General features: G+C 44.1%; 1 protein-coding gene across 1 annotated transcript in view; it reads right to left on the reverse strand.

The window, feature by feature from the left end:
* The window catches only part of ahctf1 (AT hook containing transcription factor 1), a 54495-nt gene that overhangs the window by 39685 nt on the left and 2429 nt on the right, over positions 1-12381 (reverse strand). The window contains exons 2-8 of the mRNA XM_079496724.1: positions 9394-9521; positions 7465-7615; positions 6388-6490; positions 5723-5903; positions 4089-4296; positions 1154-1270; positions 933-1017 (exon numbers count right to left, since the gene is read on the reverse strand). Coding sequence (XP_079352850.1) covers positions 933-1017; positions 1154-1270; positions 4089-4296; positions 5723-5903; positions 6388-6490; positions 7465-7615; positions 9394-9514 — 966 coding nt within the window. The 5' untranslated portion in view covers positions 9515-9521. The remainder of the gene's footprint in view (positions 1-932; positions 1018-1153; positions 1271-4088; positions 4297-5722; positions 5904-6387; positions 6491-7464; positions 7616-9393; positions 9522-12381) is intronic.

Raw genomic sequence — 12381 nt, forward strand, 5'->3', positions numbered from 1 at the left:
TGACAAATCATGACAAACAAACAATATTTTGGACCAAACAAATAATTACAAAGAACAAAAACAAAAAAAAGTGTTGTAACCTGCCGTTTTTTTCTTCTTTCTAATTATTTGTTCAGCCCAAAACATTGTTTATTGTCATGATGTGTCACAACTCGAGTTGGCTTTGTCCGCAGCGTAAATGTCTTTAAATAAAACCCTAGCATCCCTATCTCAGGGGTAACATTCTGAACCCTAGCATCCGTATCCCAGGGGTAACATTCTGAACCATAGCATCCCTATTCCAGAGGTAACATTCTGAACCCTAGTATCCCTATTCCAGAGGTAACATTCTGAACCCTAGCATCCCTATTCTGGGGGTAACATTCTGAACCCTAGCATCCCTATTCCAGAGGTAACATTCTGAACCCTAGCATCCTTATCCCAGGGGTAACATTCTGAACCCTAGCATCCCTATTCTGGGGGTAACATTCTGAACTCTAGCATCCCTATCCCAGGGGTAACATTCTGAACCCTAGCATCCCTATTATGGGTGTAACATTCTGAACCCTAGCATCCCTATTCTGGGCGTAACATTCTGAACCCTAGCATCCCTATCCCAGGGGGAACATTCTGAAAATCATTCAGCACATCTACAAGCTGTTAAAACTCGAGTTGTGACAAATCATGACAAACAAACAATATTTTGGACCAAACAAATAATTACAAAGAAGAAAAACAAAAAAGTGTTTTTTTCTTCTTTCTAATTATTTGTTCAGCCCAAAACATTGTTTATTGTCATGATGTGTCACAACTCGAGTTGGCTTTGTCCGCAGCGTAAACGTCTTTAAATAAATACATTTTGAAAAGTCTATGAGGAAAATGAACGGGAATTATTTTCCGGGTCTCTCGAGGGGGCGGGACTGTGACGATCTATAGATAAGAGTGCCACTGACCTCATAGAGGATCCTTCCGGAAGACAGACACTTGCGTTCACTGAACGCTAACTGCAGTAAGTGAAGGCTCAACACATCTCCCTCCCTGGAGGGAAAACAAAACAAAGCTTAAAAAGGGAAAGTCACATTCTCAATAATGTTTATTTAGCAAAATTAAAATGTTGCTACACAGCCCACCACACCAATGACATCCCCCACATTCCTATTTGTTAATGACTCACAGGTCCTGAGCAGACTGAACAGCCCAGAGGTAGCAACAGTTCCTGGGGTCGTTCTCCGGCTCCTGGAAGGTGAAGGCATGGACTGGAACCCTGCCTCCCTCCAGCTGGGCGTGATACCTGGAACAACAAAACCATTATAGGTGAAGACATGGACTGGCACCCTGCCTCCCTCCAGCTGGGCGTGATACCTGGAACAACAAAACCATTATAGGTGAAGACATGGACTGGCACCCTGCCTCCCTCCAGCTGGGCGTGATACCTGGAACAACAAAACCATTATAGGTGAAGACATGGACTGGCACCCTGCCTCCCTCCAGCTGGGCGTGATACCTGGACACACACAACAAGGTCACGACACCCAGTACAAATACTTTATAGATTTCCCTTTTTTACACAGATAAAATGAGTCATCAGGCTTGTTTCACATTTGACAACTGTTCATGTCAAAGTTAGTTGCTACCAGAGTGAGGTCTAGCCAGCACCAATTTGGGATTCCTGGATCGCTGCCCTCCACAATTTCCTATCCAACATCAGGTTCTTGAGCTCTGCAGTGTTGTCAGCCAAGCTGTCGCTCTGCAGCACGTCTACATAGGTGGTACGCTTCTTTCCCCTCCTGGCTTTGCCCTGGGTTGGCTCCCATAAGCCAAATTCCAATACCGCAACTTTCACACTCGCTCACTCCCCTCGCGTCCTCCACTCGCTCCTCGGCTCCGCCCCCAGCGAGGAGGAGTGGATTCAATGCGAGGACAGAGTGGTGGAGTGGATTTGCCTCTAGAATCGGAATGTACTCCGCTGTCATTTCAAAGCGACGGCACATTCCGCGATCACTTATGACGTGAATCAATTCAATTCAATTCAAAGGGCTTTATTGGCATGGGAAAACATACGTTTACATTGCCAAAGCAAAAGTGGTGGAACAATACAGTGTCACACAGCTGGATCACTGGAACTCTGAACCCAGAGCCATACAGTCTACAGAATAGACAATTCATTTTTGTGCATGTAACCGAGGCCAATGTGTATGTATTGGTAACATGTGCAACAAGGCTATTTATTCCTGAAATAGTGAATAAGCCAGGATGCGCACACTTTTATTTTATATGATTGTGAATGTGAAGGGAATTCCTGACCTGCCCGCAGCCCGCGTTCCTTTTTGCTCGTATAAATACCCCCCCCCCCCCCCTCCCCTCCCCTCCTCGGACAGTCCCTCCTCCGACAGTCTTTGCAAATAACGGACACTATAACAGGAATTATTATAGGTAGTCTCTCTGACTTACATATTCAGTTCAGTCCACATATAAATAAATACATATTTGTCACCGTCATTCATAGCAGTCTGTGCATTCAGGCATGCACAGAGAGAAATTAACTATAGCTTTTGAGGTGCGCACAATATAGCCTACTTTTATTATGCTTATATCACACAACGCAATAAAGCCAGTGGCTTGTTGTGGTCCTTTCACTTTCACATAGGCTATACATAGGCTACTGTATCATTCTGAAGCTCTGCTCTATTAATTCAGCGAAAATGTGTCTCTTCAACAAACAGCAAAGCTTTTTAGTTTAATGTGTGTGCGTGCATGTGTGTGTTGGGTCAGCGACAGCGTCTCATCAGCCGCAGCGGCCGGCAGCTAGTGGATGGGGGGGGGGGGTGCATAGTATCGGGTTTCAAGCAGTGTTTTCTGTGCCACATGTGGAGGAGGCGGACTTATGTCACTGGAGAAGGAAAAAAACATGTACACGTGATGCGGAAATCCGCAGCGAGGAGACAACATACCCCACCGAGCCTGCACCTGATGTACACTCGCTCTATGCGGTCTCGGAGAGCCCACTCGGCTCCTCCACTCGACTCCACTCTCCTCCTCGATGGAGCATTTTAACAATCGGAACGTTAACCATTTCCGGGTCAAGCTGGAATGACCCCGAGTGATCGAGTGGGAGTGAGCGAGTGGCCGAGATTTTGGGTATTGGAATTTGGCTATAGGGTCAATTTACTGGCCTCAAGTCCTGGGTGCCTGATGCAGTGCCCTGCCAGCCTCATCCTTCTTAAAGTTCTCAAACTCTGCCCGAACCCGACCTGGCCCGACCGGTACCGACCCGACGTTTTCGGGCCGGGTCTGTGACTCACACAAACACACACTGAACCACGGCACGCGCTGCTGCGCTGATCATTAAAGTGGCGTTCTTTTTTTTTTGTCGGGCTTCGGGCCTAACATTATGGTAATGTTTAGGGTCGGGCCGAGCTTCGGGCCAGGCCGGGCCTTAACTTTTGGGCCCGTTGAGAACTTTCCAGGGGTAACATTCTGAACCCTAGCATCCCTATTCCAGGGGTAACATTCTGAACCCTAGCATCCCTATTCCTGGGGTAACAATCTGAACCCTAGCATCCCTATTCCTGGGGTAACATTCTGAACCCTAGCATCCCTATTCCAGGGGTAACATTCTGAACCCTAGCATCCCTATTCCAGGGGTAACATTCTGAACCCTAGCATCCGTATCCCAGGGGTAACATTCTGAACCCTAGCATCCCTATTCCAGAGGTAACATTCTGAACCCTAGTATCCCTATTCCAGAGGTAACATTCTGAACCCTAGTATCCCTATCTCAGGGGTAACATTCTGAACCCTAGCATCCCTATTCCAGAGGTAACATTCTGAACCCTAGCATCCCTATCTCAGGGGTAACATTCTGAACCCTAGCATCCCTATCCCGGGGGTAACATTCTGAACCCTAGCATCCCTATTCTGGGGGTAACATTCTGAACCATAGCATCCCTATTCTGGGGGTAACATTCTGAACCCTAGCATCCCTATCCCAGGGGGAACATTCTGAAAATCATTCAGCACATCTACAAGCTGTTAAAATGGTGCTTCTGGGCCAGCATGGCCATTAGTATCCATGTATAAAAAAATAAAAATGAAATGTGAAGACTCACTCTCTCTTGAGGGTCTTCATGTTCCAGAGCTGCAGGTATCCGTCAGAGAAGCCCACAGCCAGCTGGTTGGTTCTGGGGATGTACTGCAGAGAGGAAGCGGCGGTGCCGCTCGGCCCGTTCAGCTGGAGACACAGGTGTTTCCCCTGACGGCTGCTCACTTCCCTCAACCTGGGGATCTCTGCTGGGGACTTTGGCACCACCTCTAGGTCTGTTGAAGAACAACACAGAGACGTACTGGTCACACACACCGGGCAACGATGGGCGCGCTGCTATCCGCCACACTGGTGGAGCGGAATGGAAGCAGCACGGAGCGCGTTAGTGGCAACACGTTAGAATGTTAGAATCACATACAGAACTAGAGAGGCCGTCATATGTCTCTCAACACACCAAGAACGTGTTAGAGTCACATACAGAACTAGAGAGGGCGCCATTTGTCTCTCAACACACCAAGGAATTTTGTTGTTTTTATTTTTATTTTCTACAGTTATACTAGTATCTATTCTATTGGAAAGTAAATATTTAAAAATGAAAATGCATACCGTGCATTCAAGTGTAATACAAATGTGGACCTAAGTTCAGCTGGTTTAAAGCAGGGGTTCCCAAACGTTTTTGGACCAGGTACCCCTTTTGGGGTAGACATTTTTCCAGGTACCCCCTCATCCTCGCAACACCGATAAGAATCTACTTACAACCACAAGTGTACATTTAGATGCCATTCTAACTATTTGTGTTAAAAGCTTTTCAATCTAAATTATTTCTAAATCATTTCAGTCATAAACACAAAACCACTACTACAATATCAATCATGTGCCAATGCAATAGTATTTTTTGTTGTTTCTGCAGCATGCGTCCTGCTGTTACTGTTTGGGGTCACGACAGGTTCACTGATGTTGTAGTTTTAGTAATCATGTCAGCTATTGGCCCAAAGCAAACATGGGAGAAACACAATGAACAACACAAAAAATACGTTTATTGCGCAACTTGGCAGAAATGACCACGTGGATAAACATAATTTTAATTATTATTTTTTTAAATTATTATTTCGGGTACCCCCTGGCTATGCGTTGCGTACCCCTAGGGGTCCGCGGACCCCACTTTGGGAACCGCTGGTTTAAAGGACCACTTCACCACTTTTCAACCCATCTTCATATGATAGGTCTTCACTAATAATCATGATACAATGGCACATGTTTATAAAATATATATTTTATAAAACAAAATATATAAACATATCAAATAGGCCTATACAGTATATTTTTAATGTAGGCTAGTAGTATTAGCAAGCACAACTCAGTAAGAAATACTAATAGTGGGCAACAGTGGATTTAACATAGCTTAAACCAAACAAAGTTGTTTGCAGTTGCAATTATTGTACTTAGTCAAAATATCGGCATGTGTTACACAATGTGGGTTTCCCATTGAATCGGGTCTGCTTGTCAGGCTAAAACATGTTCCCCTAAAAATTTCCTACGTGGATTTTATTTGTTATAACATGAGGTCGGATGCGGGCATGCAAAATGATCGTGTCCGTAGATTATTGTTTTACCACATTTTTTCCCCCCGTGATTTCTTTTTTTTCACATACTACTACTACTACTACACACACACACACACACACACACACACGTCCTCACCTGAAGCCTCCAGTTCACTCTGACTGCAGGACGCGTCGTCGAGACAGAGGTCGACCAGCAGAACATGGCCTAGATCCGTGACCACGGCAGCGATGCCAAAGAACCAGCGGAGGCTCTGGTGGAGGTGCTGCGTGGACACGTTGACTCCACCAAAACTCGCCAATGGCTCAATGGATAAAATCTGAACAAGAGCATGATGGCACAGTAAGACAACAGTCTTCATTTAACTATTCTTAGCTTGGAACCTAACCAAAACAGAGGTATCAGAAAGAGCTCCATCCATTACAATTTAGGCATTTATCAGACGCTCTTAATCCAGAGCGACTTACATTAAGCAAGAACAAAAAGCATGGCAATACATCACATAAAAGTAGTTATCATGAATCATACGTAAGCTAAGAACGTAACAGTGGAGTATCTATATAATGAAACTATACATATAATACTATACTATACTATACTATACATATATACTATAAAGTGCTATGACAACATAAAATGCAATTCTAGTGCTGTCTACATAACATGCTATAAGTCTGTATCAAATGCTATCTAAGTCTACATAAAGTGCTATCTAAGGGGCTAGGGTAAGTGCTACAGTTTTCAGACTACGGCGGAAGATTGGAAGTGAGGTTGCAGTTCTGATTGCATGATCCATGACTTACCCTGCCTGGTATCGCCACAGCTTTGACCACACGAGACAGACCTAAGTCATACAGACACAAGATGCTGCTATCTGCCTCCTCCAGACCCACCAGCAGACCAGACCTGGAACCAGATACAATATCTATGGAATATCTTTCAGGAGGCGCAACACAATGTGCTATTATTACTACCCTTCACAGCCTTTTTGGTACATTGAAGGTTCTGGAGCCAAAATGTGATTTTAATTAGTAATTTAAAATGTGCTTTATAAATAAGGTTTGATTTGGAACACTTCAGTCACACTCTTATCACAGGCAGTTTCAACACCAGGCACTTCAGGCTTTCATGTAGCTCTAATGATCTGGTCCATAGCTCTAATGCTCTGGTCCATAGCTCTAATGCTACTGGTCCATAGCTCTAATGCTACTGGTCCATAGCTCTAATGCTCTGGTCCATAGCTCTAATGCGTTGCATTTAGAGCTATGTTACCGTCAACTTCCGGGGCTCGCATGAATGCAGACCAGCCTCTCATTTTTAGTGTAAATAAAAATAACGTTTTGCTACACACCAAAAACAAAAGGTGGGTGTCATTAGAAAGCCTACTTTCCTTAGTGGAAGCACTCACTGGAGGAAACATATTCTCTATGAGGGTATTCTCTGGGCAATATCGGTAGAAGGCGGTAGAAACAAAATCCCTTTCTGGCCAAAAAGTACCGTTTATACGCGTGGTGGGGGGGGGGGGTTGCTCAGAGTGCTTCCACTAAGGAAAGTAGGCTTTCTAAAGACACAACCTGCCTTTGTTTTGGTGAGTAGCAAAAACGTTATTTTTATTTACACTAAAGACGAGAGGCTGGTCTGCATTCATGCGAGCCCCGGAATGCATCGGTAACATAGCTCTAAATGCAACAGCATTAGAGCTATGGACCAGAGCTAGCTTTCATGGCCAGGGGCATTCCTGTTTATTGACAGGGGGACAGACATGCAGATAAACCTTGTTCTAGACGGCTTGGCCTGCCCAACGCCAATGCTGTTAAACATATAAAATATATCAAAAACTCAGTGAAACAATTTACATATGCTGAAAAAGCATTACTGACCTCTTGAGCCAGCTGAAGTCCCTGGCAGCCAGCACGCGAGGCGGGTGTTCACCTCCACCACTGAAGCAGTATGCAGAGAGACGCTCCCCAGTCACAGCATGAACCACCTCCAACTGGGGGCCACAGGCCAGCCAGGCCATCCCACTGCGACCTGTACACACACACACACACACACACACAACATGAACCACCTCCAACTGGGGGCCACAGGCCAGCCAGGCCATCCCACTGCGACCTACACACACACCAAAGACCGGTTTGCATGCCCCTGCAAGACCCGTATACATTTCTACTTGCAAAAAAGAGATGTCAACCTTACTACTACTTGTACTACTAGGACTTTGTAGAGGAAATTAGCAAATTGTATGCACATTTATAATAATAATAATAAATAATTTACATTTGGGGGATATCTTTCACAATAATAAAATAAAACATTTTCTAGACATTCTAATGATCACAAAAAAACAGTTTTTTTATCAGGGTTAAAGGTCAAAGGTCATAGGTTCAAAATTGCAGAGTCCAGAGATTTTACATTTTTGTGAATTTCAGCCTGGGGTATTCATATGCAAATATCATGACCAATGGCATGGCAATGAACATCAATGATGACGTTTAGGTGAAAAAAGAACAGGGGGGGGGAAATAAATGAATTCAAATATGTTGTATTATTGCAATGGTGGGTCTTACAGGGATATACACACCCAATGTGTGATCATCGTATAGACATGAATCATGTAATCTGAAACAAGGATGCTGAAACTGGAAATGGCCGTTTCAAACCAGTGTGGCTTGAAGGGACAAGTTTGAAGTTAACACCACATCTGAGAGAAGTATGTCATTGGTGTCACTTGAAGAGATCAATATGGTAAATAAGTTACTTACAGCAGTGGTTCCCAAACTTTTTCACGTCAAGGACCCCCAAAATGACACTCATCCACGGGACCCCCCCATTAGAAAAGATATGCCAGGGACCCCCATAAGAGAAGATTTTTACAGCTCTAGCGGTGATTTTCAACTATTTTCATTTCAAGGACCCCCCAGTTTGGCATGCATTAGGCTACGGATTCCTATTTAATGGCATTTCTATCTCTGGGACCCCCAATTTATATTGTAAAATCAATGTTAATTTAACTCTGAGAGTGTACAAATGGAACCAAACAGACCATTTGTAAACACTCAGAGTTACAGACCCATAAGAGTCCATTTGGTTCCAAACTATCATGTAGCTGGGGACCCCATGGAACTCCCGCAAGTACCCCTAGGGGTCCCCACTTTGGGAACCACTGACTTACAGTCATAACAACGTTAGCTTACCGACATTGAAGCGCCCCTGAAGCAACGTTAGCTTACCGACACTGAAGGGCCCCTGTAGCAACGTTAGCTTACCGACACTGAAGCGCCCCTGAAGCAACGTTAGCTTACCGACACTGAAGCGCCCCTGAAGCAACGTTAGCTTACCGACATTGAAGTGCCCCTGAAGCAACGTTAGCTTACCGACATTGAAGCGCCCCTGAAGCAACGTTAGCTTACCGACACTGAAGCGCCCCTGAAGCAACGTTAGCTTACAGACACTGAAGCGCCCCTGAAGCAACGTTAGCTTACCGACACTGAAGCGCCCCTGAAGCAACGTTAGCTTACAGACACTGAAGCGCCCCTGCAGCAACGTTAGCTTACCGACACTGAAGCGCCCCTGAAGAAACGTTAGCTTACCGACACTGAAGCGCCCCTGAAGCAACGTTAGCTTACCGACACTGAAGCGCCCCTGTAGCAACGTTAGCTTACCGACACTGAAGCGCCCCTGAAGCAACGTTAGCTTACCGACACTGAAGCGCCCCTGAAGCAACGTTAGCTTACCGACACTGAAGCGCCCCTGAAGCAACGTTAGCTTACCGACACTGAAGCGCCCCTGAAGCAACGTTAACTTACCGACACTGAAGCGCCCCTGCAGCACGGTGTCCAGAGTGATCTCATCCTCGCCCAGAGCATCGATGGTCACTTGTGGGAAGGGCAGCAGACTGCTGGTGACCTGGGCGGTAAGGTCACGCATCTTCTCACTGCAAAGCATAATATGACATGTGTCACAGAGTCAGAACATCACTGCATAGCATAATATGACATGTGTCAGTCAGAACATCACTGCATTCACACACAATAAGAAGTATCACGCATCACATTCACAGACGGTGATAACATCCCTGGATTTATACACACAACAAGACACAACATGTTATCACAGACAGTGATAAATATCAACACAGCAGAAGCCATGATCAGATTCAAGGTTCATAATCATACAGGTACAAGCAGGAACATGTTGGTGTGACATGCTCTGCAGAATAACAATGCAAACAATAATAATACTTAAATAAACAAAAATAAAGGAAAAAAATACTAGAGCTTAAGACGAATATTTTTGGCAGCAATAAGGATGTGTACAACTACAAATATGTGGAGAACAAATTCACCGGATATAGACTTCAGCAGAAAGTACACATAATGAAAGTAAAGTATAAAGTACAATATGTGCAGAAGGTTATGTTCTAAAAATACAAAGTATTTTATGTTGTGACTGATTGTCCTGGTTCTGGGCTCCGACCTCCCATCTCCTAGGGCCTACATGGGCAACTGGCGGCCCGTGGGCCACATGCGGCTCCCACCTTCACTTAATGTAGCCCTCAGATTAATTTCGGAATACTGATGTTATTGATTTCAGCTGTTACATAATAAAATTCCAAACATGCCCCGCTTGAATTACTTAGTCTAAATTAGTAACAAATAATGTTAGTCTTTTTTATGTCCAATATATTTGTATTTAGTTAAAATGAGAGGGATCCCAATTAAAAACAAGCAAAACATTATTCAGGATTTCAATTCAAATATAGCAAAAATAGCCGATCTACAAGTTCAAACTTGTAGATCGGCTATTTTTGCTATGACATGCATGCAATATGTCTCTCTGGAGTGAGTGTGGAAATATAGTGGCCCTCTCCATCGTCAAAGCTGGTTCATGGTACTCAGCAACACTACCACAACATCTGGATGGTTGGGTGAATGGTACTCAGCAACACTACCACAGCATCTACCAAGTGGTCCCTAGTGCACAATGCCGTACCCGGGACCATAGTTGGTGTGAATCTGCCCCGAGTTAAATGAACACCCAGGATGTCCAGGCTGTGTCCTATAGTCACACAATATTGGCTGTCCCACAAGGTCAACTTTTACTTATTTTGTCATAAAAAAGCACATCATGTTAACATAAACCATAAATGACGGAAGGGGAGCCCACATTCTTCTTACCGCTGCTTCTAACAAAAACAAATATGTCCTCTGGAGAAAAAAAAAATGTCACTACTAATGATATTGACTTATATATATATTTAACTGCCTACTATTTTTTCCAAAAGGAATATAGTAATTATTCCTTTTCGATAAGCTGTGACCTGTTGCACTGCAGTGTCTCTGGTGAAAGACGGTGTCTAATTAATTAGCAGCCGTTTTCTTTTCTTTAAAAACAATATTTCATTAGCAACCAGTCTGCAGTACATCATGTTTAAATGTCAAGTACTGATATTTTTGAGTGGTGCAACCACTCCAAGGAACAGCAATGCCTGTGTTAACCTATGTGACTATGAGTAGCAGTAGGGGCAAAAGTGGCACTGTTGTGCCAGAAACAGAGAGAGAGATAGTGCTGCACTGTTGCCTGCTAATGAGAGAGAGAGAGAGATAGGAGGGGGGGGGGGGGGGGGGGGGGGAGTTGCACCACTCAGTTGACACGGGTGTGATTTTTGTAATATAGCCAAACAGGGCTGAATTATTATTATTTTATTTTTGTAATATAGCCAAGCAGGGCTGAATTATTATTATTTTTCTAAACAATCTTATATATGCCTAACAATGCCCGTGGTTGGGGTTTCTGTCCCATCCCAGCCAGTCTCTGAGGAAAACAACCCAACAGCCAACATGCCACCCGCTCTATCCACATCTAGAAGTTCTTTATCTGCTGGGCTTTCCTGGGTCCGACTGCAACAAAAGCTGCCTTTCAGCTCTGTTGCAGCCCAGTTGTCAGCAGTTTGACACTCAGTTATCACTTGTAACAGCTGCTAACATATTCGTCTGCAGTATGTGGGCCAACTTTCGCTGGGTTGGTGGTTACGGTTACTCCAGTCTCCAATGACCCCGATTACCATTAACTACATGAGAGCCTAGAGTGGCCTATATCTTTACAGGGCGGCAGAACAGGAGGCCTACCTGCCCTGGTTGATCCTGCCAGTAGCAGATGCTTGTCTCAAAGATTAAGCCGTGCAAGTCTAAAGTACAAACGGCTTGTACAGTGAAACTGCAACATATACACTAACCCACATTTCCTAGATCATGATAATAAAAAGTAAAACATATAAGATATAATTGAATGGTTATCTTCCACAGATAAAGATAGATATACATGACAAACTATGAATGGGATGATTTATGTTAAGCTAAGGGACTGTTGGTTAACTAATACGCTGTCTGACTGCCTGGGCGGGAACCCCTTTGTGTTTTTAAGCATTATGTTACACTTTAGCAATTGAAAAATAGCAGATCTACAAGCTCATAGCACGGCACCGAGTGCCACGCTACAAGCTTGTAGGTCTGCTATTTTTGAAAAATCATGAAAATGTGGTGCAAATCTTTGAATTCTTTCAGAGCAAACGTTTTTAACTCAAATCTTTGCTTCTGGGGGGGTCCCTGGAACAAGATATTTTCAGTTGGGACTTGGGGGTCGGCGGCCAATTACAAATATGTTTGGGGGTCCTTGACATGAACATGTTTGAGAACCACTGACATAGAAACATAGGGTTTTTCAGAAAACCCTAGAAAACTGATTTAGAAGACATTTGTAGAATCGTCCTCAGGTCTAAATGGGTTAACACTAAT

This window comes from Electrona antarctica (genome assembly GCF_951216825.1).
Source record: "Electrona antarctica genome assembly, chromosome: 3".
Taxonomy (NCBI): Eukaryota; Metazoa; Chordata; class Actinopteri; order Myctophiformes; family Myctophidae; genus Electrona; species Electrona antarctica.